The sequence below is a fragment of the Arabidopsis lyrata genome, assembly GCF_000004255.2.
Source record: "Arabidopsis lyrata subsp. lyrata unplaced genomic scaffold ARALYscaffold_6, whole genome shotgun sequence".
Classification (NCBI taxonomy): Eukaryota; Viridiplantae; Streptophyta; class Magnoliopsida; order Brassicales; family Brassicaceae; genus Arabidopsis; species Arabidopsis lyrata.
In genome coordinates, this window is record NW_003302550.1 from 21,889,702 (window position 1) to 21,914,011 (window position 24,310).

The following is a 24,310-nucleotide window of genomic DNA, read 5'->3' on the forward strand; positions in this document are numbered from 1 at the left end:
CTTCAATCTCTCTCTCTATCTCACTCCCTTGATTTCAATTTCTTTATGGAGCGCAACTATAATTTTTCGGGTTTTGAAACAAGAAATTAAGCGTAATCTATAGGAAAAAGTGTTAAGTATAAAGAAAAATTCTAATTTGTGTTATAATTTATTCACTTAGGTATAAAGAATTTTAAAGTATTCAAAATTCAACTAATTTTCCGGGTTTTGAGACAAGAAATTAAGCGTAATCTATAGGAAAAAGTGTGAAGTATAAAGAAAAATTCTAATTAGTGTTATAATTTATTCACTTAGGTATAAAGAATTTTAAAGTATTCAGAATTCAACTTCTGTAATTTGCAGATGTAATCAAATTCACTATATTCAATTTCCATATTTTAAGATATTGTTTTTTTAAAATCTAAATTAGATAGAATGTACTTTCTAATTTTTATAGAATAAAAAAAATCTTAAGAATATGTTTTCTAACATTCTTAGAACATGAGTAAATATTAGAAAACATATTCTAATTTTTGTAGAACAAAGAACAAAGTATAGAATATGTATTCTAAAAGCTGTAGAAACTAGTATTCTAAATACCGTAGAACAGAAATGACTTCTAAATTTTGTAGAACATGTAGAGTGTGTAGAATACATAATCTAAATTTTGTAGAACATGTAGAGTGTATAGAATATACATTCTAATTTCAGAAGACATATTCTAAACTTTATAGATCAAATTTTATACATCTAAAACGAAAACAAAACAATATATTTTTGAAATTTTATATATCTTCATGTCTTTTTTATCATTTTAATACATATTTTTCTTAATTATTTTTGAAACAATTGGTTCAATCTTATGCAAGGGGTAGTTTAGGAATAGTTGATATTTGTTCATAGAATTCATATATGGACAAATACTTAAATATTTATCCCTTAGTTCCAATTTTCCCATTTAGTCTCCTAAGAAACAATGTTTAGATCTACTAGGTTATAACCCCCGCTACGCGGAGGTTTACTTTTATTGATTGTTTTAATATATTTTTGGGTTTAGTAATCAATTATATACAATAATGTTTCATTTATAAAATTTTTTATAGCATAAATGTTGTTTTATTTATATTTTTAGTATCATTCATGTTGGTTAATTTTTTTTTTTAATAAAAGAAAAGCTTATAGGATCAAAGTTGGTATAAAACATATTACAAATATGATGTGTCATATTTTAATCAGGTATATAAAAAAGACTTCAAAATTTTAGTGATTAAAATTATCTAATATCTGAACATCAAACTCGAAACATGAAAAATTACCAAACAACATTTAAATGAAAAGAAACAAATGAGTAAACTTACACATGTTACATTTATATATTTTATACCTTTTTTCACATAACTCTTGATTGATTATTCTATTCAAAAAATTTATTTATCTATCCCAACTATATAATTTCTATTTTTCTTGCTTCAGTTTATTGCCATTCTTTCAATTTTATAAATAATTTATTTTAAATAACAAACCAAATTAATCCAAACCGAATTAAAATGTACCAAAATGAGTTTGATTAGAGACTTGATGTTTTATTAAAATCGAAATAACCGAATCAAATTTAACTCGATATCAAACTAAAATACCGACCCCTAATTGTGATTAAGAAGAGATATTGGCAAATTTGGTGAGACTAATAATGATATTATTTTATATATTCTAATAACAAAAATTTTACATTTATCTTTTTTGCATATATTTTTTTTAAGTTTATATATTTCTCATTTCCATAGATAGCTTTTGTTTGTTTTTTTTACATTTTTATAAGTGTCTTAATTTTCTATTAATATTATTTTATATTTTCTAATAACAAAATTTTACATTTTTTGTTTATCCATATGTTTTTTTTTAAATTTACATTATTCTTGTTTCATATATATATATATATATATATATATATATATGTATATATTTTTTCCTTTTTATAAGTATCTTTATAGAGAAAATTATTGGAATCTAAAATTCCTAATTACCGAGATGGCTAATCGTGATTAGTCTTTCAAAATTTTGTGGACAGTTTCAGAAGTTTATAACTTCGACTTTTATGTAGTATAGAAGCTAGTGGTTTCGACTTAAGCTATGAAATTTTTATAGCTTTTAGAGCTTCAAATTTACAAAATCATGGTCTCAAATAACTCCAAATTTATGAAACTTTTAGATTACTATTTACAAATACATAAAAAAAATAACATCAAGCTTTGATAAAGTTTTGACAAATCTTAAATTGAATAACAATATAATCTTCATAATATTTAAATCTACTCCTTTATACTTGTCCTCTTATTGTTGATAAAAATATACTCAAAAATAATACCGACAATTACAAAAAAAAAAAAAAAAAAAAAAAACAGTCACATGCTATCTTTAATATAACTGTTATCGTAATCGGTTAGATTTGGCAAACAAACACGCCACACTTTGGTTTCCGAAGAAGCCTTGCATTGAAAAGATAATTCAAAAACAGAGAACTCAAATTAATCAAACGATTATAATATACAGAACCCTATATATAATTACTTTTTTTCTTTTCTAAAAAACAATTACCTTATTACTTCTCTTGTTCTTCTTCTTCAATATATAATTCTTTTCCCTTTTTTCTATTTGATTTTTTTGCTTTCTACATACGAACCATTTTTTATGCATATATTTAACATAAAGAAATTAACAATATCCACACAAAGAAATAATTTGGAAGCTACATAAATTTTAGGATCAATAATACCTTGTAATTGCTTTAAAAGTCACAATTGAATGAACCTAGAATTGATTCATTAGTGTAACTTGAAATACAAATCAAAGAGTCTAAATTCAGAAAAACTAAACAATATTTGTTTATAGTTCATAGAGAAATAAATAAAAAAGTATGTAGCACGAGAAAAAAAATCAAAGCCGCATAATAGCAAATTTTTTTGAAACTTAATACTAATTGTGTTGTCGATGTTCAATATTTAATATTTTATGTCTAGGATAAACCGTCATAATTACCTTATGTAATTTTATATTTTTTAATTAGAAAATTTTCAAATAAAACTATATTCGCTGCATAATAATATTGAAATATATACGTTTACATTCTTTTTCTTCTATATTTTGTTATTTCAAAAATGCACATTTTTCTTCTTTCTATATATTTTTTTCTTTTCCTTTTTATTAATATTTAAGTACAGAAAATATTAGTATTTAAAAATGTTAATTAACATGCTGTGTAAAAATGTTAACTGATGAAGTGTCTAACTGCAGTTATTCGTTTAAAATCATAGGTGGACGGCCTAATGAGCTTATGTCCTCGATATTTATATATATATAGTATAGAATAGAGAAATAAATCAAAAAGTATGTAGCACGAAAAAAAAAAAGCCGCATAATAGTAAATTCTTTTGAAACCAAAACTAATTGTGTTGTCGAGATTCAATATATATAGTTTAATGTCTAGGATAAACCGTTATAGTTACCTTATGTAATTTTATATTTTTTAATTAGAAAAGTTTCAAAAATATATATATTTGCTGCATAATAATATTAAAATATATACTTTACATTTTTCTTATTTCTGTATTTTGTTATTTCAAAAATTTACATTTTTCTTATTTTTCTTTTCCTTTTTATTAATATTTAAGTATAGAAAATATTAGAATTTAAAAATGTTAATTTAGGTAGTGTGTAAAAATAGTAACCGATGAGATGTCCAACCGAGATTGGTCGTTCTAAATTCCACGTGGACGGCCTAAGGAACTTATGGCTTCGATTTTTATATAGTATAGATTCAAGTAAATATGAATAAACAAAACAACACACACAATCACACATTAGTCAACTAATTAAACCAACTGAGATCTAGAGAGAGAGAGAGAGAGTGTGTGAGAGCTTTCATGGAGCCAAAACTCTTCTTCCGTCTGTTCGTTCTCATCATCACGGCTTGTTTCATCGTCTTTTTCGCTTCCACTACTTCTCTCACGGGCCGTCGTCCACAACAAAGCTTTTCGACTGCACAAACTCTTCCTCTTCGCCTCTTTGCGCGTCAAGAAACTTCCTTTTCAACAAAAAAACTCGACCCATTGCTAAAAATGTTCCCAAAACAAAACCCAAAAACCATGACCACGTTTCCGATACACCAAACCACCCTCTTGACCCACTTACCGTCATGGAGATCAACAAAGTCCGATCAATCCTCTCCTCCCACGCGCTCTTCGCCTCACGTGCACCACTCACGCTTAACTCCGTCGTCCTTGAAGAGCCAGACAAGAACCTAGTCCGACAATGGGACAAAGGAGACCAACTCCCAACAAGAAAGGCTTCTGTGATCGCACGTTTAGGAGGTGATTCACACGTGCTTACCGTTGACTTATCTACAAATCTTGTTGATTTAGTGGATAGTCCGGTTCCTAAATCCGGTTACCCGATTGTGACGTCGGAGGAGATGGACAGCGCCGCGAGTGCACCATTCTCAAACGCAGATTTCAACCGTACGATTCTTTCTCGTGGAATAAATCTAACGGACGTGGTTTGTATCCCAATGTCTAGTGGCTGGTTTGGTAATAAAGAAGACAACAAAAGGGTGACTAAAATCCAGTGTTTCTCATCTCAAGGTACTCCTAATTTCTACATGCGACCTATCGAAGGTTTGACTCTACTTTTTGATTTAGATACGAAGCAAATACTTGAGATAACCGATACCGGTCAATCAATACCCATACCCGGTTCAACCAATACCGATTATCGATACTCCAATTTTCCGAGCCAGGACAAAACCAGACCTCTCAATCCAATCTCCATCGAGCAGCCACATGGTCCAAGCTTTGTAATCGAGGATAACCATATAGTAAAATGGGCAAATTGGGAATTTCACTTAAAACCGGACCCGAGAGCCGGTCTGATTATATCCCGGGTCAGAGTACATGATCCGGATACTGAAGAGACACGTGAAGTGATGTACAAAGGTTTCGTGTCGGAGCTTTTTATTCCATACATGGATCCATCGGAAGCTTGGTACTTCAAGACTTACATGGACGCAGGAGAGTACGGGTTGGGGTTACAAACCATGTCGCTCGAGCCGCTTAACGATTGTCCAAGAAACGCCGTTTATATGGACGGAATATTCGCTGCGGCTGACGGAACGCCGTTTGTGAGAGAGAATATGATTTGTGTGTTTGAGAGTTACGCCGGAGATATTGCGTGGCGTCACACCGAGTATCCCGTCCCCGGCATGCCGGTAAGTTCTCTTTGCTTCTCTGTTTATTTAAATATATTATCAACAGCAACAGTAAACTTAACAAATCACGTGTTGTTAAGAGTTATGTCCACATAAGTGTAAATTAACTTTACTAACTCTAAACTTTTTTTTTAAATAGTCTTTAAAAATCAGAATTGAACTAATCAATTGTTGTATTTTTTTAAAAACCCCAAAAATCACCTATACAAGTTCTCAAAGGTCAAATATCTACTAGTGGTTTGTATCTCGGGTTTAATCCTCTTTTGGGATAGAGAAGCATTCTTTAAATTGGAATGAATCATTGGCTCAAGGTACCAAGGAAGATTATGGGCCAAAAGTCCTAGAAGACAGATTTCTAACATCCGTTTTATATTTCTTATTGCATAAAAAGACATGTCAAAATTTCTACATACTTGAAAACCAATTTCTAATGAATAAATCGATTCTCTTAATTAGTTTTTTTATAAGATTGAGATTTCACCGGGCACAACAATGATTTTTATGATATATGTACAAAAGAAAAAAGACATCTACTTAATAAGATGCTGCTACTCACAGTCAAAAAGGAAACAATTCATACTGTAAGATAAAGAGATTAATTATGATTGTTTTTAGTTTAGCCGTTACGGGAAGTGAGACCAAAGGTGACGCTTGTGGTACGAATGGTAGCCTCAGTGGGTAACTACGATTTCATCATTGATTATGAGTTCCAAACTGATGGGCTTATGAGAGCAAAGGTACTTTCGATTTTTGACTTTTATCTTATTTTCACAAAAATAATTTTAAAAGATTCCGTTGATATTGAAAATATTTTCTTTTGGTAATAACAACGACAGGTTGGGCTTAGTGGAATCTTGATGGTAAAAGGGACATCGTACGTGAACAAGAACCAAGTGAAGAAAGACAAAGAAGGTAATGAAGAAGAGCTTTATGGCACAATTCTGTCTGAAAATGTAATTGGAGTTATTCACGACCACTACGTCACTTTTTACTTTGACCTCGACGTTGATGGCCCGGACAATTCCTTTCTTAAAGTAAACCTTAAGAGGCAAGAGACGGCGCTAGGTGAATCACCTAGGAAGAGTTACATGAAAGCGGTTAGGAACATTGTGAAAACCGAAAAGGACGGTAAGATCAAGCTTAGCTTGTACGATCCATCAGAATACCACGTCATTAATCCTAGTAAAACCACTCGGGTTGGTAACCCGAGGGGTTACAAGATTGTGCCTAGAGCCACAGCAGCAAGTCTGCTTGACCATGATGATCCACCACAGAAGAGAGGAGCTTTTACTAATAACCAAATTTGGGTTACTCCATACAATAAGTCCGAGCAATGGGCTGGTGGTTTGTTCACTTACCAAAGCCACGGTGATGATACTCTTGCGGTTTGGTCCGACAGGTGATTAGTTGCAAAGAATTACCGTTTATATTAGTGATATTATAGTTAATCTTTTATGATTGATTTAGTGTCTTTATTTGGTGTGGTGCAGGGATAGAGATATAGAGAATAACGACATTGTGGTGTGGTACACGCTCGGGTTCCATCACATTCCATGTCAAGAAGATTTTCCGATAATGCCCACGGTTTCTTCAAGTTTTGATTTGAAGCCCGCAAATTTTTTCGAGCGCAGTCCAATTCTTAAGGCCGCTCCAAACTTTGAATATGACCTTCAGGTTTGCGGAGCCAAATCTGTTTCTGCTTGAGAAGTATGAAGAACCAACGAAAGAATTATCCAAATTTTGGATCTTATAGCACAACTTCAAATAAAGTTACAAGATATTCACTTTGTTATGTGTTATTGGTGAAATCCCAACTCCTACACCAAAAACAATAAGCGCAAAAGTGTATACAGCATGTCCAATTCACACCGTAATGTTAATCTCAAGGAAATGTATTGGCAACTAAGAAATATCCATTCCCCATATGATTATTTTCGAAAATAGATTGTGAAACTACTTTTGTGCATATATTAACAAAAGAATTCCTATATGATTAGTTCCAAATGTACAAAGTGATAGAAGACCTTGATACTGTTTTTGGTTCTGATTACACATTAATTCTTTCTTAAAAGAAATTAGTATTCCCCTACAAATAACGGTTCAGATGCATCCTTTGGTTGGGGGATGATGATGATGCTTTGAAAAACGGGTAATAATGATGATGACAATAACGATGGGAACGATGGTCATGGGAATCGGAGCGATGGCAATGCTATTGGAACGATTGTAACAATAATAAATATACCGTTTTCTAATAATGTAGTTGAGCCCGGTGAAAAGTTTTTGGGTCCGTCATTGGGTTCACATGGTTAGATTATGAGTTCGCCGAGTGATATATCAACTAAAATATATCACATATTTGATGACATTCGATTATAAAAAGAATTTGAAGAATTTTCTTTTCTATGCTCTTTTCGATTAAATTTAAAAGAGTCTAAGTTAAACATTATTTCTATATACATGTATTTTAAGGGATGAAACAAATAAAATGATAGATTAATTTATAGTATTATATTTTTTCCAATATTCCTCTTTTAACAATCAAAATTAAAAATACCTATAAAAGTGTTATCTGTTCAAGAGAACCCTATACCCAATTAGTATCAAATGATCGAATATGCACAGATCAGTTACAAAAATTACAGTAAAGAAGGGATTTTTAGGATATGAAAATATTTAAGTAACAGAATATCCTTTCACATTTTTGTTTTTGTTTTTTCGACTTTTAAGTTTACGTACTTAATTATCAAAAAAAAAAAAAAAAAGGGTTACGTACTCTTTGATATTAGAAACGGAGAGAGGATAGAGAACCCTAAACGAAATCTCAAATGGAGAAAAAACAGAAAAATAATTTGGTGCCAGAGGAAGCACTGGTGAAGATTTTGGCTCGATTATCATTGAAATACATTGCTAGATTCAGATCAGTGTGCAAAGAATGGAAATCGATAATCGATTCCGACTTCTTCCGAGATCTCTACGAGTCACTGAAATCTTCCTCCTCCGTGTCGTGGTCAATCATGAACACAAGGAACAAAAGAGTGTCGGTTGAAATCGTGGGACACCACGGATGTGAGAGATGGGGACTTACCAATTCCCTAGGCTCTTACATGCATCACATTCCCGAGACCAAAGTGAGAAACAATTCTGTCTTGAGCTGCACGGATGGAATTGTATTGCTTTACACCGAAACCGTCGAAGGAGAACTAATGTATCATGTCGGAAACCCCTTGTTGCGACAATGGGTACGGATCCCTCTTCCTCCACATCTCTCTGCTTTCGATGTCGTGAGGTTACAGGAGAATCGACATTTCAGTGACAATGGATTGGTCACAAAGATGGAAAAGGGTATTGTCGTGGGCTACAAGGTTGTCTGGATGTTGGCATCATATCCAGCATCTAAGGAACTCACTTTTATGATTTATTCCTCTGAAACAGGATTGTGGATAACCAAGAAGGTGCGTTGTCTCCGTGCCTTGTTGTGGTCTAGACTAGGGTATTCTGTTCCTTTGAACGGGATTCTTCACTGGCTTGCTGCGTCTGGTTGCTCCCTGGACGCAGATTATGTTGTATCCTATGATTTCTACAAAGGATGTGATGATGATCTTGACTGCAATATTATACCTTTTCCTGGTATCCAGCGATTTGAACGGAATCAGCGTTTCAAGAGAACAATCACAACTTCTGCGGGATCCGTGGTGTACTGCAACGTTTTCAACGATAGTGGAGGTCGTACAATCAGGGTTTGGAGGTTGGTCTCTACGAAAGATCATCCTAAGTCATGGAAACTCTCGTGGAAACTCAACACCAACTCGTCTTTGATCGGGTTTGGTGCTGATTATTTCCCCGTGGTGATGCATCCTTTGAACTCTGACATCATATACTTGTGGAGTAGGAACAAGAACAGTTTGGTCTTGTTAAACTTGAGGACACACAAGTTTAGTCTTCACAAGGAGGTGCCCGATGAGGAGGAGAACAAGTCTATGGATGGTTGCAACATGAGATTTAACGGTTGCAAGGCGTATATGGATTTGATCTATCCAATTTTCGTCAATGATATATTAGGTGGTTTTCACAACCTCTACTTTTCACAGTACGTTCTACCACGCTGGCTAAACCCACTCCCTCAGCTTTCTTCTTGATTATGCCATGTTTCTTAGATTGTTTTTGTCATTTGCTTCTTTTCTGTTTTTAAGTTTTTCTCTTATATGATACTTTCCACATAAAACTTAATTATTAGGATTTGGATTTCCATTGCTCTTTATCTACTTGATCTGCTTCTCACATTCTTGAAACACTTTGTGGGATGAGATAATCCAGAGACTCAGATTGATAATGCTACTACCTAAATTCCTTGATTTGACATAAAAAAAATGCTTATATCTCATCTAGGAGATATTCAGTCGAAAATAAAGAATTTTCATCACTCTCTGCTCATAAAACCATCACAAGATATTGACAAAATATGGGCTTCTGTTGGATTTATCTATCGACATCATGAGCCTCTTGGGCCTTCATCATTCTTCATCATTCTGCGTACCACAAATATGGCACCGCACATATAGCATTGTAGGTTTCTAGGAGTAGACAAATGTTTACCTCTCCATTTTTCAATCGTCAAAGATAAGATTCCTTAAGATTCCTTATAGCATGTGGTAGATATTTTATTTCGGGAATGATATTTGTATATCTCTTTATACTGTGAGGTGACGTACTGAATTAAGCTCACTAGTTTCTTTAATTTTTCTATATAATACGATAACTCCTATGATCTTCACTCACCAAAGCAACAAAACAAAAAAAAACCTGACATGGACCAAAAAAGCTTTCTCCGGTTGATTTTTCTCATAGTCACAGCTGGTTTCATTCTCTCTTTTACTTCCACTTACTTCTCTCACGCGCCGTCGTCCACGACGGGGATTCTTGATTGCACCGACTCTTCTTCTTCACCTCTTTGCGCTTCTAGAAACTTTCTTTTCAACAAACAACAACCACGTCCCATTCCTAAACACGATCCTAAACCAAAAACCAAAAACCATGATCACTTCTCCGATACACCAAACCATCCTCTAGACCCACTTACGGTGGTGGAGATTAACAAAGTCCGATCAATACTCAACACTCACGCGCTTTTCACCTCCGGTACACCACACGCGCTCCACACCGTCGTTCTTGAAGAGCCTGACAAGAATCTTGTCCGTCACTGGGAAAAAGGTAACCCACTTCCTCCGAGGAAAGCTTCCGTCATCGCACGTGTTGGCCCCGACACGCACGTGCTCACCGTTGATATCTCTACGGGTCGGGTAGATTCAGAGAATAGCCCGGTTAGTGTTTCGGGTTACCCGATGATGACTATCGAGGAGATGAACGCTATGACTGTTGTACCGTTCGCAAACGCAGATTTCAACCGTACGATCATCTCTCGTGGAATTAATCTAACGGACGTGATTTGTTTCCCAATCTCTAGTGGTTGGTTTGGTAATAAAGAAGAAAACGCGAGGGTTATTAAAAGTCAGTGTTTCTTGACACAAGGAACACCTAACTTCTACATGCGTCCTATCGAAGGTCTAACCATCCTTGTCGATTTAGATACAAAGCAAGTGATCGAGATATCCGATACGGGTCGGGCTATACCCATACCCGGTTCAACAAATACCGATTACCGCTTCGAAAAACTCGTGACCACCGACAAAACCCGACTTCTAAACCCCATATCCATCGAGCAGCCACGTGGTCCAAGCTTCGTAATCGAGGACAACCATCTTGTGAAATGGGCAAATTGGGAATTTCATCTAAAACCTGACCCGAGAGCAGGTGTGGTTATATCACGGGTCAGAGTACACGACCCGGATACTCAAGAGACACGTGAAGTGATGTACAAAGGGTTTGTGTCAGAGCTTTTTGTTCCGTACATGGATCCATCGGACGCGTGGTACTTCAAGACTTACATGGACGCAGGGGAATACGGGTTCGGGTTACAAGCCATGCCACTCGTACCACTTAATGATTGTCCACGAAACGCAGCGTATATGGACGGAGTTTTCGCGGCGGCCGATGGAACACCGTTCGTGAGAGAAAACATGGTTTGTATCTTTGAGAGTTACGCCGGAGATATTGGGTGGCGCCACTCCGAAAGTCCCATCACCGGTATACCGGTAAGTCTCTTTGTTTATGGGTTTTATTTACATAGAAAAAAATATTAGGATTTAAAAGGGTAAATCTTAAAAGATTGAGTGTGTTTAATGTAAGTAAATTATTATTTGGATTTAGTAGATAAGGGAAGTGAGACCAAAAGTGACGCTAGTGGTACGAATGGCAGCTTCGGTAGGTAACTATGATTACATCATTGATTACGAGTTCCAAACTGATGGGCTTATAAAAGCTAAGGTAATTTTCTACTTTATATCATTTCTAAAATATAAAAGATTCCATATGATTCCGTGGGATAATGAATATTCGTTTTTTTGTCACTAACTAATGTATAAGTGATAATGACAGGTTGGGCTTAGTGGAATACTAATGGTGAAAGGGACAACATATCAAAACAAGAACCAAGTGGAGAAAGACAGAGAAGGTAATGAAGAAGAGCTTCACGGCACGCTTCTGTCTGAAAATGTAATCGGAGTAATTCACGATCACTACGTCACTTTTTACCTTGATCTTGACGTCGATGGCCCGGATAATTCATTTGTTAAAGTGAACCTCAAGAGGCAAGAGACCGAGCCAGGTGAGTCACCGAGGAAAAGTTACCTGAAAGCTGTTAGGAACATTGCGAAAACCGAAAAGGATGGTCAGATCAAGCTTAGCTTGTATGATCCATCGGAATTCCACGTCATCAACTCTGGTAAAACCACTCGGGTTGGGAACCCAACGGGTTATAAGGTCGTTCCTAGAACTACGGCAGCTAGTCTGCTTGACCATGATGATCCACCGCAGAAGAGAGGAGCTTTTACTAATAACCAAATTTGGGTTACTCCATACAATAAGTCCGAGCAATGGGCTGGTGGTTTGTTCACTTACCAAAGCCATGGTGATGATACTCTTGCAGTTTGGTCAGAAAGGTGATTATATTAATTCCAAAATAATAATTATTAGTTATATATATAGTGAAGATTCGATTTTTATATTTGATGAATCTTTGGTGTGATACAGGGATAGAGACATAGAGAACAAGGACATAGTTGTGTGGTACATAGAGAACAAGGACATAGTTGTGTGGTACACACTTGGCTTCCATCACATTCCATGTCAAGAAGATTTTCCAATAATGCCCACGGTTTCTTCGAGTTTCGATTTGAAGCCCGTTAATTTTTTCGAGCGCAATCCAATCCTTAGGGCCGCTCCAAACTTTGAACATGACCTCCCAGTTTGTGGAGTTCAATCTGTTTCTGCTTGAGAAGAGTGAAGTACGAAATAAAGAAATTGCCACTTTTGGATCGATCTTCCATAATTTGTGATACTCTTAAGGTACACAATGTAGTGTGTGGCCTTAAAACGGGTACTTAGATGTATAGATGTAAATGCTTTTGTGTATGTGTATAAACGCGAGTCCATACATGTGGATTAGGTATGAGTATAACTCTTTCGAAAATAAGAACTTATATCTTATTTTATGGAATTGTTACGACGAAAAAAACACACTATCTTGTTTCTGTCTCGGTAACTTTCACTATAAAAGAATCTGCTTACAACAATTTTTTGTTACTTCTGTTGTTGATTTTTCCGGAGTCAAGTTTAACCGATACAAATGTCGCGATTCTTCGTCTTCCAGAAGATGATTTCAAAGCTGACTTCAAGAATTATATTCTGCCATTCAATTTTATCGCTAGACACAGACGGGACTGGTCTATTACGAAGATGGCAAACTAGTAATATATACTGACTTTTTTTTTTGCCAACAATCATGATCATGAGATAAGACATCGCTAATTTGATACTAAACTAGCTGGGAACAATACTTAGCGCATTGAGAATTTAATCTGGAGTTAGACCGTTTTAGACAATCTAAAAAGTGTTTACATGATAATGTATAATAAAGTACAAAATATTTCAATTTTGAGCTTAACCTACATTAAAATATGAAATTCAACAAACTATTAAATTATATAGGTGTCGTCAATAAGGAATTCATAAAATCAAATTCAATTTAAATAGAACCATCTGATTCTATTCTTTTGCTTATAAAATAATGGTCACGATCTACATATCTCCTACGGTGCCTAGGCAGCCAATTTCTAGCCTCCTAGCCATTAATATATCACGTTTTTTTTTTGATAACCCAGTGTCCAGACCACACAGTGATCCAACTAGTCCACTGGGCATTAGCCCGCGCTCTGGGATTTTTAAGCCTCCACTTAAGAGCCCCTGGAACTGGTGGTCTGGGACGCTGCGCCCCGCATGTAAATTACGCAGTGGCCGGGACTCGAAGCCGGGTGGCGGATATATCACGTTTTGGTGAAACAAAATCGGTGATAATCAATTTTTCCTCACTTACAGAATTTTATGAAACTTTTAAATTTCTTAGAGGTTTTGAAAATTTTGTAAGTTCAAGAAAAACAAAAACTTATGTAAGTTCGTTCAAGCTTCTGACAAAGACGTCACATGGCTTATCGACTCATTGTTTGTTACATGCTTACACATAAATGTTACTCGCTTGGAGGTCCTTATCTCACCTAATAATGTTAACATTTAGAGGAAAATTTGATAAGTATTGTACTGATTTACGTCATCATGCATATTCACCAGCCATCAAGATTTTATATAGAAAACAAATCCGTGATTATCATCTACACATTATTTGGGATGTTGATAAGTAGTTTTATTCTATTTTTGGTTTTTTTTTAGCAATTATCGAGATAGAACCACACCATGTTAGTTATGCAAGTCAGATTGAACAAAAGTAACAAGTACTAATTTTATTTTAAACTTTACCCCAAATAACAAGTACTAATTTTATTTTAATAGTATAAGAATTGCCTAAGGTACAATCTTCGCATCTATAGGTAAAGATTTGAATCGGACAACCTCGGAATGGGCAAGGCGACGAGAGGGGTCTTGAGCTTCAAGACAATCCCAAACTTCTCTTTCAAGTCCAACATGTGGCCTTCCGGTATCTTCCAATCGAACGAATGCAATAGTGTCGCGAGAGTGTACAAAACCATCCTCTCGGCTAGTGCTATACCGGCGCAAATTCTCCGGCCCGATCCAAATGGAAAATAGCTATAATTGGCTCCAGTGAAATCACAAGAGTTGTTATCAAGAAACCTTTCAGGACGAAACTCAGTTGGATTCTCCCACACATTTGGGTCTCTCTGAATAGACCAAACATTGACGAAGATCTTAGTGTCTTTAGGGATAGTGTAGCCGCCCACCACGGTGCTTTCAGCCGGACGATGAGGGACTAACAAAGGAAGGGTTGGGTGAAGCCTAAGTGTTTCTTTCATAATGGCTAATATGTAAGGAAGTCTTGTGATGTGTGATTCTTCAACAATGTTGTCTTTGCCTACAACTTCGTCTAGCTCTTGTTGTGCTCTTTTTATCAGCTCCGGGTTGCTCATTAGCTCGGCCATCGCAAACTCTATCGTGTTCGTCGATGTGTCTGTGCCACCAACCACCATATCCTTCATACATAAACAATAACATTAATGATCAAATCACTTTTCATTAACAAATAAATATCTACAATCTCAATTTATATCCTAATTAACCCTTGACAAATATTTATATCCTAACCCTTTTTACAAATCCTTATATCCTAAAATTATGAAACTGAAAACATTAATTAATCACCGTGAGTACGGCTTTGACATGATTAATGCTGATGGGAACCTCCGAGTCACCTTCTTGGTCCTTTAACTTCATCAAATATTGCAAGAAGTCTTTGCATTCACCATCATCATCATCTCTTCCTCTTAACGGTTTCATCTGCTCGATGGCTCGATCAAGTACCGCATCGAGCTCTCCGGCACACACACGCATCCTCTTCACAAGCCCTTGAAGATCAAATCTCGCTAGCCACGGGAAAAAGTCCGAAACATTAGGCTCACTCAAAAGTCCAGTTAACTCAGAGATAACTCCCTTAAACTCTTTTCCAACACTCTCCATCTCCTCTGCTTTCACCGACCCTCCCCATAACATATTCATCGTTAGATTCATCATCGTAAGAAACAATTGATCTCCAACTTTAACCGGGGATTCTTCTTGGCCTTGCTCGTATAGATATCTTGTTCTTTCCCGGACTTCTTTGCGTCGGAGCTCGTAGAAAGAATCCAAAGTTTTGCGGCTAAGGAGTTTGAGGACGCATATTTTTCTAAGCTGTCTCCATTCGGCGCAATATGGTGTCCAAACGATGTCTATACCGCCATAGGTAGCGGCTCGGCCAGTGAGAGGGACGTCTCGGTTTGAGAAATTGATGTCTTGATCTTTCAAGATCTCTCGAGCCAGAGTTGGAGAGTTGACCACGATGGTTAGTTTTGTGCCAAGATTGAGTTTAAAGATTGGACCGTGACTTTGAGCTAGGTTTGCGAAGTAGGTGTGAAGGTCCGGGTCAAGAAACGGGAGGTTCCCGACTATAGGTAACCCTCGTGGTCCAGGCGGTAGAGGCGGTTGCGTTGAGCGTTTGAAGAGGTACCATAGAATCGAGAAGATAGCGGTGAGAATGATAATTGCGTAAGGAGTGAGATTGATTGTGTTGTCGGGGAAGAGATTTGAAATCGGAGACATATTTGATTAATGTTTGGAAAATGTTGAGATCGATGAGAGGAAAGTGTTGTGTTAATTATTTCATCTTTTTATTATTATTTTGAGATCGACTCAGAAATTATTCATCTTTATTTTTACTATATAGTAGTATAAATTAATAATAAGCAATAACGCAAATCCAATCATGTGACGGTCTCATGACTCATGCTGATAACTTTTGAGCGGATGTAATACTTCCCAATGCTTTTGAAATACTTTTCTATGTTTTTTTTTTTTCTTAAAAAATTGGATACCATTTTCGAACAGCTTTTTTTTTTTGTTGGACACCATTATTTTGGAACATCTAAAATACTAAATATAAATAAAACTAATAATTTAAGGGTAAAAGAGTAAGGGGAAATGTAGGCTGCCAACTTTTAAAAGAGTACAACGAAAATTCATTTTCGATGGGTTGTAACTTTACTATGCATGAGACCATTTTGCGGAGGTTTTGAGAGTATTCCAAAAGACCTAAATTTTCTCAAGTTTTAAAACTCATAGTTGAACATAAATTTCCAGAGGGATAGAAGAACATACATAATTGATGACTTTTTGTGTCTACGAGTATTTTTCGTGAATCTTAATGAGACTCCTAAGAATTTGCTCGTTAAGCTTATAAAATTTTCAAAATCTTAGTATGACCTCATTAAATTCCTTAATATTCAAACCCAAAAAAAAAAACATAAGAAGAAGGGTTAGAGGACTTGAAAGCCAGCTTTTGCCTTTGCATTCCACAGTTTGCCCTTTGTTCTTTTTGTATCATCGATAGAAAAACTATACTTCCTGTCTTCATTTGGGTGGAGCTTCCCTATTTCATGTGATGTTTCTTTGCAGGAGTTTGAAGTAATAATATTTGCCTCCCCCAAGTATGTAGAGGCTACATTGGTTGTAGAGGGGAGGGGGGACTTAGCTTTTTTTTTTTTCTCTATATATGACGGAGTATTCTCCATAATAAATATGCCGACCCAATATTATTAGCAGATCATGTGACAAAAAAAAAAAAAGCTTCTATAATTTTTCATTCTCAAAAGGTTATTAAACACTACGGAAACAGTCAATTTGTGTGAAAAATAGAGTTTTCTCACAAATTTGCGAAGGATACATAGAGTTTTTGTTGCAAATTTGGAGAGGATTTTTGAGGAACATATGAAGTGATAATGTAAAATTTACAAAACTTTGATAAGTGGTGGTACTGAGATGCGTCATATTCATTATCTATTATAATAAAATTAGAACGAAAAACAAAAGTCATGATAAGTATCTAACAACATTTAAGTAAAATAAGTGGTCCTAGTTCAATAATGTTGCTGTTTATGGAAACCGATGTTTGAATTTCATTACAAAACTTATGACGATTAATTAAAAAAGTTCAAAATATAACACACTTTTACCTAAAAAACGTATATTATAAAAATGGCCAACATAACAATCTTTTTCCTTTTTTAAGAAAACTATAAAGATTTTTGCCTTTATAAATAAAGATTCGAATTGGACAACCTTGGAATGGGCAAGGCAACAAGAGGGGTCTTGAGCTTCAAGACAATCCCAAACTTCTCTTCCAAGTTCAACACGTGACCTTCCGGAATCTTCCAATCGAACGAGTACAATAGCGTCGCGAGAGTATACAAAACCATCCTCTCGGCGAGTGCTACACCAACACAAATTCTCCTGCCCGACCCAAATGGAAGAAAGCTATGATCTGTTCCAGTGAAATCACAAGACTTCTTATCAAGAAACCTCTCGGGAAGAAACTCAGTCGGATTCTCCCACACATTTGGGTCTCTCTGAATACCCCAAACATTGATGAAGATTTTAGTGTTTTTAGGGATGGTGTAGCCGCCGACCAGTGCGGTTTCGGACGGACGGTGAGGGACTAGCAGAGGAGTGGTTGGATAAAGTCTAAGTGTTTCTTTCATAATGGCTGATAAAAAAGGCAATCTAGTGATGTGTGATTCTTCAACAATGTTGTCTTTGCCTACAACTTCGTCTAGCTCTTGTTGTGCTCTCTTCATCAACTCCGGGTTTCTTATTAGTTGGGCCATTGCAAACTCTATCGTGTTGGTTGTTGTATCTGTACCACCAACTACCATATCCTTCATATATAACAAACATATAAATTAAGTCACTTCTCATGAAAAAATAAAAATAATAGAAATTTTGCATGATTTAAAGTTTTTAACAATCGAAAAATATAATTGTGAAAATACTAATGAACAAATATAATTGTGAAACCATCATTCCGAATTTTCATATTTAGTAATTCCAAAATTCGATTTCCGCATATACAGTATATCAAAAAAAATTTCTCAATTTCCAGAAATATGCTATCCTCCTAAGTATATATTCTAAAAGTTTAAAATTAGAACCATTTCATTACCACAAGTACGGCTTTGACATGGTTAACCGTAATGGGAATCTCCGACTCAGCTTCTTGGTCCTTGAACTTCATCAAATGTTGCAAAAAGTCTTTACATTCACCATCATCACCATCCCTACTTCTTAGTCGATGCATCTGCTCGATGGCTCGATCAAGTATCGCATCGAGCTCTCGAGCATACATATGCATCTTCTTCACAAGTCCTTGAAGATCGAATCTCGCTAACCATGGGAAAAAATCAGAAACATTAGGCTCTCCCAAAAGCCTAGCTATTTCAGAAATCACTGTTTTAAACTCTGTTCCAACACTCTCCATTTCCTCTGCTTTAACCGAACCTCCCCATAACATATTCATTATTAGATTCATCATCGTCAAAAAGACCTGCTCTCCAACATTCACCGGTGATTCTTGACCTTGCTGGTACAAATATCTTGTTCTTTCCCGGATTTCTTTACGTCGAAGCTCGTAGAAAGAATCCAACGTTCTGCGGCTAAGAAGCTTGAGAACGCAAACTTTTCTAAGCATTCTCCATTCGGCACCGTATGGTAACCAAACGAGGTCGACACCGCCATAGGTAACGGCTCGGGCCGTGAGAGGGACGTCATGGTTTGAGAAATTGATATCTTGATCTTTAAAGATCTCTCTAGCCAGCGATGGAGAGTTGACCACGACGGTTAGTTTTGAGCCAAGATTGAGTTTGAAGATTGGACCATGACTTTTAGCGAGTTTTGTGAAGTAGGTGTGAAGGTCCGGGTCAAGAAAGGGAAGGTTTCCGACAATAGGTAGCCCTCGCGGTCCAGGCGGTAGAGGTGGTTGCGGCGAGCGTTTGAAGAGGTACCACAAAACCGAGAAGATAGCGATGAGAACGAGAATTGCGTAAGGTTGGACAATATTTGTGTTGTCGGTGAAGAGATTTGAAATCAGAGACATTTTTGCCAAGTGTTTTGTAGAAGACTAGAAGTTATGAGATTGAAGTTGTTGTCCCTAACATAGTATTTTATAAGGTTACAACGTACACCATCATTCATCGTCATTGTTAATATATATTAAATTACTATTAGTAATACAATAATAGGGAAAGCCAAGTCTAAGTGGAGACTCAAGGGTCTTAAGATAATAAGATGATAACATTTGAGTGGATGGTATACTTTTTCATTGTTTTTCTTTTAGCGAAATATTAATTGTAAATAGTTTTTAGTTATGAAAATATCTCTCTATGGACCCAAATTTGAAGCCATTAGGAAAGAAAAAAAAAATTATCCTTTTGGACCTCAAGAAAAGAGAGTTTGTGTAGTAAGATTGATTGGAAGACTATATCACGATCTTAAGGAACTAAAAAACAATCGTCATAATTTATTTTTGTGTACATAGTAAAATACAATAACTTCGATTGTAGTTTACATATGTATATGAAGGAACAATATCGGATCTAAAATATATTTTGCTGGAGCAAACTATATATCACAAATTAATACTAAATAAAAATGATAAGAACTTGATAAAATCATAAAAGGGATTTTTGCCAATTGTACTATATTTTCAAATTTCTTAGTATCTCTACTACAATAGAGAATAGTTTAGCACTTGTACCACTTGCCTTTGATACAAGTAATTGTCTGTGGTAGACGATGGACGATTTTGCCTTTGATAACTCTGCAGAAAGAGAGAGAATTAATGTACTGTGCGTCAGAAAAAAGTACAACATGTTGAAAAAGGGGAACAACCACATTAAATGGTGACAATGATTATTAAACATTAAAATATAATACAAAACATTAATTACTAGGTCAAAGCAAATAATTAATTGATAAAAACGTTTGGAAAGATGATATGAGTTAAATTTGAGGACACCTGGATCGGAGACAACTGGATCTCTTGATTGTCCATCGCCAGATGATGTGGTTTTCCAGCCAGAGATCTAGATTTACTCGGGGACAACTTCTCTTGATTGTCCATCGCCAGATGATGTGATTACCAGCCAGAAATCTGAATTTACTCAAAGACAACTTGATCTTTATTTTATTCCGCCATAGAGCCGAAGATGAAGATCTAGATTTATTCGGAGACAACTTTGTTTTACCAGCCAGAGGGACGAAACGGTTACCAATGCGTCAGGAGAAAGACAAAGGACGGTAGAAATATCAGAGGGTCACATCAACCGCAATTCTTTGTCTCACCAGTTGGAGGGTAAAATGGTTATTTTACAATCACAATATGGTATGAATGATAATTGGGCCTCAAATGTGGTATTGATAATAACTTTTGGGCCAAATATGGTACCAATGCTAATTGTCTCATCATAAAAACCTTAAACAATAAAATGGTATAAAATATATTAAGATAATGTAATTCATTGGTTTTGAATCTTTTGACGGTGGCAGCAGACCCCACACCGTTATACGTGGGTTTGCTGCTGTGGAGGGAAATTAGTCAAACTCCATTATATATAAAAAGCATTTGAAAGTTTGTATATGAATCAGTGTAGTTTTCAGCAAAACAGCATATAAGTTTGAAAATTTTAATGAAATCACTTGGATATGTGGACATAGTCCATGTCTAAACACATATGACATCATGTATAGTACTAAAAATAAAATTATAGGTGAAATTCATCATTTATGTATACATAAAACGTCACATTGTACAGCTTCAGTTCATACATATACAATTACATAAGTTCACATGAACAAAAAGAGCAACTATATTTTTCTCCTTTTTTACTTGTCATAAACTTAAACATAAAGATTTGGATCAGATAACCTTTTTTTTTTTTTTTTTTTTTTTTTGCTAAGAGAGTAAATATCATTAGATGAAATGTAGGTGTTACAATAGAAGACCTAGAACAAATGAACCTTGGCAAAAAGAATAAAAAACAAGGTTACATTTAGATTATAAACATTCTCATAAAGCGGAAACAGGAGCATCCATTAGGTGAGCCAAAGCGCCATAAGGTTTTTGAATTTCTTCATCTTCCTCCTAGCTGTGATTGAGTTGATAATTTGCCGGTCAATGTCAATGAAGATGGTGAGCGGCGAGATTGAAATATTGTTGTGGAACAGGTTGTTTCGCTGCCTCCAGATCCCGTAGACTAGAGCATGGGTGATCAATAGTCGTAGTGTTTGAGGCGAGTTAGTGTTCTTGACCTTTAGCCAAGCCAATAAGGCTGCCCAGTTTGCAAATACTGTCGGAGCCAAACGCAATCTTGCGAGGCTGAGATTCCATAGTGATTGAGCGAATGTGCAATGCAGAAAGATGTGATCCCTGGTCTCCATTGAGCCAACACAAAAGGAGCAGTCAGTGGAGATTTGAAGTCCCCATGAAGCTAGCCTATCCCTGGTGGGTAGCCTGTTAAGATTTGTTACCCACATGTGGAACGCATGCTTTGGAGTGGCACCTTTGAACCAAACCAAACATGCCCAGTCCGCAGCAGGAGCCTTTGGTCTGAGAATCTCCCAGGTTTTACTCGAGGAGAAACCACCGCACGGCTTGTCTTCAATTAACCAATTGAAAGAATCATCCTCATTTGAAACAGTTGGTAATTGAATAGTAGACAAGTAGATGTGTAAAGCAAGTGCCTGATCAGATCGTGGAGAGGTAATATTCCAACCCTCCAAAGTGCAAGCCGCAGAGACTCTCGCATTCCTAGGAACCCGTAGTATGGTAGGACCAGAATCTCCCAAAAACTCTAACAGGGGACCAAAAGGAGTCCATACATCATGCCAGAACCAAGCTATGTTTCCACTTCCAATTCTGCAGTTTATGAATCTTTTGGCCAGGCTCCTTAATTTTAGAAGAGATTTCCAAAACCAAGAGTCGGTATTTTTAGCTTTGATATCCCAGAAGCTAATGGAGGCAAGCCCGTGGTGGTAATGCTGCCAAGCCACCCATAACGAGCCACTGTTAGAGAACATGAGCCAAATAAGCTTCAGATTCAAGGTGGTGTTCCAAACAGATAATTTCCTTAAGCCTAGACCGCCTTCATTTTTTGGCATACATACAGAAGACCATGCAACCTTTGCTTTGGTGTGACAGTCAGTGCTCCCAGACCAGAGGAATCTAGCACATAGAGACTCAATTCGCTTTATACAACCCTTGGGAAGCGTAAAGGTGGATATCCAAAAGTTAATAGTTCCGTATATCACACTAGCAATGAGCTGGGTTCTCCCCGCATAAGAAAGTGACTTAGTTGCCCATCCTCTCAGCTTGTTAGTGATTTTCTCAAGCAAAGGTGAGTATTCAGCAATGGTGAGCTTTCTGGACATTAAGGGAAGTCCTAAGTACCTTACGGGCAGCGTGCCAATGGGGAATCATATTGAGCAATCGCTGACTCCTCCAATGGATTTAAACCAGCATGGAAGAGAGTAGTCTTATTTCTGTTCATTGTAAGTCCTGACCAGCATGCGAAGTCATCCAGAGCCTCATAGATACCATGCAGGGAGGAACTACTACCATCAAAGAAAACCATTACGTCATCGGCAAACATCAAGTGAGAAATTTCTAACTCAGATGTCATTGGATGGTAAGCAATAGAACCTGAAGCAAATCTTGATAGCATTATCTTTGAAAACACTTCCATGGCGAGCACAAATAGGTATGGAGAAAAAGGGTCTCCCTGCCTCAAGCCTCTTGTACTCTGGAAGAACCCATCAGACATTCCGTTTACTGAGATCGAGAAGGATGGGGTGCAAACACACTCTCGAATCCATCCAATATACTTTTCAGGAATGTTTAAAGCTGTCAGAGTAGCAAGCATGAAGTCCCATCTGACAGAATCAAAAGCTTTCCTTAGATCGACCTTTAGCATTGCTTTTGCTTTTATATTTTTCCTATTGTAGCCTTGCACAATCTCTGAAGCCAACAAAACATTTTCTGACAGCAGCCTAGTAGGCAAGAAAGCAGATTGAGCATGGGATATAACAGATGGGAGGATGGACTTCAGCCTATTTGCTAAGAGCCTAGAGATGACTTTATACAAAGTGTTGAGGCAAGATATAGGTCTGAAATCAGATACCTTCGACGCATTCTGAATTTTTGGAATCAACACCAATGTAGTAGCATTCCACTGTTTAAGTAAAGTACCCGAGGAGAAGAACTCAGTAATAGCTGTCGTCACCTCTGCCCCAATCACACTCCAACAACTAGTAAAAAACTCCGAAGAGTAACCATCAGGTCCACTAGCTTTGTTCTTAGGGAGAGAGAAGAAAGCTTCTTTGATCTCTTCTTTGGAGAACATAGAGTCAAGGAGAGACCTTTGAGCATCAGAGCATTGGAAATTCAACAGCGCCGTTATGTCATCCTGCATGAACAGGGGTTGAGTTTCAGAGCTGCCTAGAAGATTCTTGAAGAACTCCACATAGTGCGAATGGATGCCTTGCTGAGTGTCAAAACGATTTCCCATCTCATCTTCAAGGTAGTGTATATGATTTATGGCCTGCCTAGTTGCTGCCATACGGTGAAAATAGGCTGTGTTCTTGTCCCCGTCACCCAACCATGTAATTCTGGATTTCTGGTAGAAGAAACTCTCTTCAGCTTTGGAGAGGATCTCCCATTTTCTTGAAGCCTCCAGCTCAAGACTAGCATTTGCCACATTTGGGTTCGACAACATCTTTTCTTGCATTTCTGATAACACAACAAGAGCCTCCTGTACCCTCAGCTCAATACCAGAATAATTTGATTTGCTAAATTGTCTTATTACCTTTTTGAGCTCCCTTAGCTTTACTGAAACTCTGAACATGTCGGAGCCAGAGATGTTGAAAGAGAACCAGTTTTCGCAAACTAATGGAAGAAAATCTGGATTCTTTAGAAGAAAGTTGAAGAACTTAAATGGTTTTTTCTTTCTGTGGTCAGCCGGGTTAAGGGAGATAGATCCAGGAGAATGATCAGAAAAACATGGGGCTCCAAAATAACCTGTTGAGAGAGGAAACATGGTTTGCCATTCATCGTTTACTAAAATCCTG

At 36.4% G+C, this 24,310-nt stretch overlaps 5 protein-coding genes across 7 annotated transcripts; 3 read left to right on the plus strand and 2 right to left on the minus strand.

Annotated features, from left to right (window-relative positions):
- The first annotated feature begins 3,826 nt into the window (after nt 1-3,826).
- On the plus strand, nt 3,827-7,113 carry LOC9310828 (primary amine oxidase). The gene is given in 5 exon segments (XM_002872602.2): nt 3,827-3,972; nt 3,975-5,239; nt 5,860-5,976; nt 6,076-6,638; nt 6,730-7,113. Coding segments are annotated over 5 exon segments (2,232 nt in total). The 5' UTR covers nt 3,827-3,899; the 3' UTR covers nt 6,944-7,113.
- A 954-nt stretch (nt 7,114-8,067) lies between these two features.
- LOC9308718 (putative F-box protein At3g23950) lies at nt 8,068-9,378 on the plus strand. Its single transcript, XM_002872603.2, has one exon. The coding sequence runs from the start codon at nt 8,068-8,070 to the stop codon at nt 9,376-9,378; it is 1,311 nt and encodes a 436-aa protein (XP_002872649.1).
- Nucleotides 9,379-9,974: 596 nt separating this feature from the next.
- LOC9308719 (primary amine oxidase) lies at nt 9,975-12,889 on the plus strand. 3 transcript variants are annotated; one of them, XM_021021984.1, is made up of 5 exons: nt 9,975-11,391; nt 11,510-11,623; nt 11,735-12,297; nt 12,389-12,428; nt 12,459-12,889. In XM_021021984.1, exons 1-5 carry the CDS (start codon nt 10,048-10,050, stop codon nt 12,630-12,632), a joined length of 2,235 nt encoding a protein of 744 aa, XP_020877643.1. In that variant the 5' UTR covers nt 9,975-10,047; the 3' UTR covers nt 12,633-12,889. The 3 variants fall into 3 exon arrangements, with proteins under 3 accessions (XP_020877643.1, XP_020877641.1, XP_020877642.1); XM_021021983.1 differs by having other exon boundaries at nt 9,978-11,391; nt 12,389-12,398; nt 12,429-12,889; XM_021021982.1 differs by having other exon boundaries at nt 12,389-12,889.
- Nucleotides 12,890-14,171: 1,282 nt separating this feature from the next.
- Nucleotides 14,172-16,050, minus strand: LOC9308720 (flavonoid 3'-monooxygenase). Its single transcript, XM_002874715.2, has 2 exons — nt 15,026-16,050; nt 14,172-14,856 (listed from the first exon to the last, which is right to left on the minus strand). The coding sequence occupies exons 1-2, from the start codon at nt 15,956-15,958 to the stop codon at nt 14,233-14,235; spliced, it is 1,557 nt and encodes a 518-aa protein (XP_002874761.1). The 5' UTR covers nt 15,959-16,050; the 3' UTR covers nt 14,172-14,232.
- A 1,220-nt stretch (nt 16,051-17,270) lies between these two features.
- LOC9310829 (flavonoid 3'-monooxygenase) lies at nt 17,271-19,375 on the minus strand. The gene is made up of 2 exons (XM_021022006.1): nt 18,354-19,375; nt 17,271-18,069 (listed from the first exon to the last, which is right to left on the minus strand). The coding sequence occupies exons 1-2, from the start codon at nt 19,281-19,283 to the stop codon at nt 17,446-17,448; spliced, it is 1,554 nt and encodes a 517-aa protein (XP_020877665.1). The 5' UTR covers nt 19,284-19,375; the 3' UTR covers nt 17,271-17,445.
- Nucleotides 19,376-24,310: the final 4,935 nt, after the last annotated feature.

What these genes read in the sequence shown, in the direction of transcription:
- LOC9308718 (XM_002872603.2), top strand. Translation starts at nt 8,068, where the DNA reads ATGGAGAAAAAACAGAAAAATAATTTGGTGCCAGAGGAAGCACTGGTG.
- LOC9308719 (XM_021021982.1), top strand. Translation starts at nt 10,048, where the DNA reads ATGGACCAAAAAAGCTTTCTCCGGTTGATTTTTCTCATAGTCACAGCT. An exon ending in ATGGGCTTATAAAAGCTAAG is followed by an intron (nt 11,624 to 11,734) that starts GTAATTTTCTAC and finishes TGATAATGACAG; the next exon opens with GTTGGGCTTAGTGGAATACT. An exon ending in CTTGCAGTTTGGTCAGAAAG is followed by an intron (nt 12,298 to 12,388) that starts GTGATTATATTA and finishes GGTGTGATACAG; the next exon opens with GGATAGAGACATAGAGAACA.
- LOC9308720 (XM_002874715.2), bottom strand. Translation starts at nt 15,958, where the DNA reads ATGTCTCCGATTTCAAATCTCTTCCCCGACAACACAATCAATCTCACT. An exon ending in ATGTCAAAGCCGTACTCACG is followed by an intron (nt 14,857 to 15,025) that starts GTGATTAATTAA and finishes TTATGTATGAAG; the next exon opens with GATATGGTGGTTGGTGGCAC.
- LOC9310829 (XM_021022006.1), bottom strand. Translation starts at nt 19,283, where the DNA reads ATGTCTCTGATTTCAAATCTCTTCACCGACAACACAAATATTGTCCAA. An exon ending in ATGTCAAAGCCGTACTTGTG is followed by an intron (nt 18,070 to 18,353) that starts GTAATGAAATGG and finishes TTATATATGAAG; the next exon opens with GATATGGTAGTTGGTGGTAC.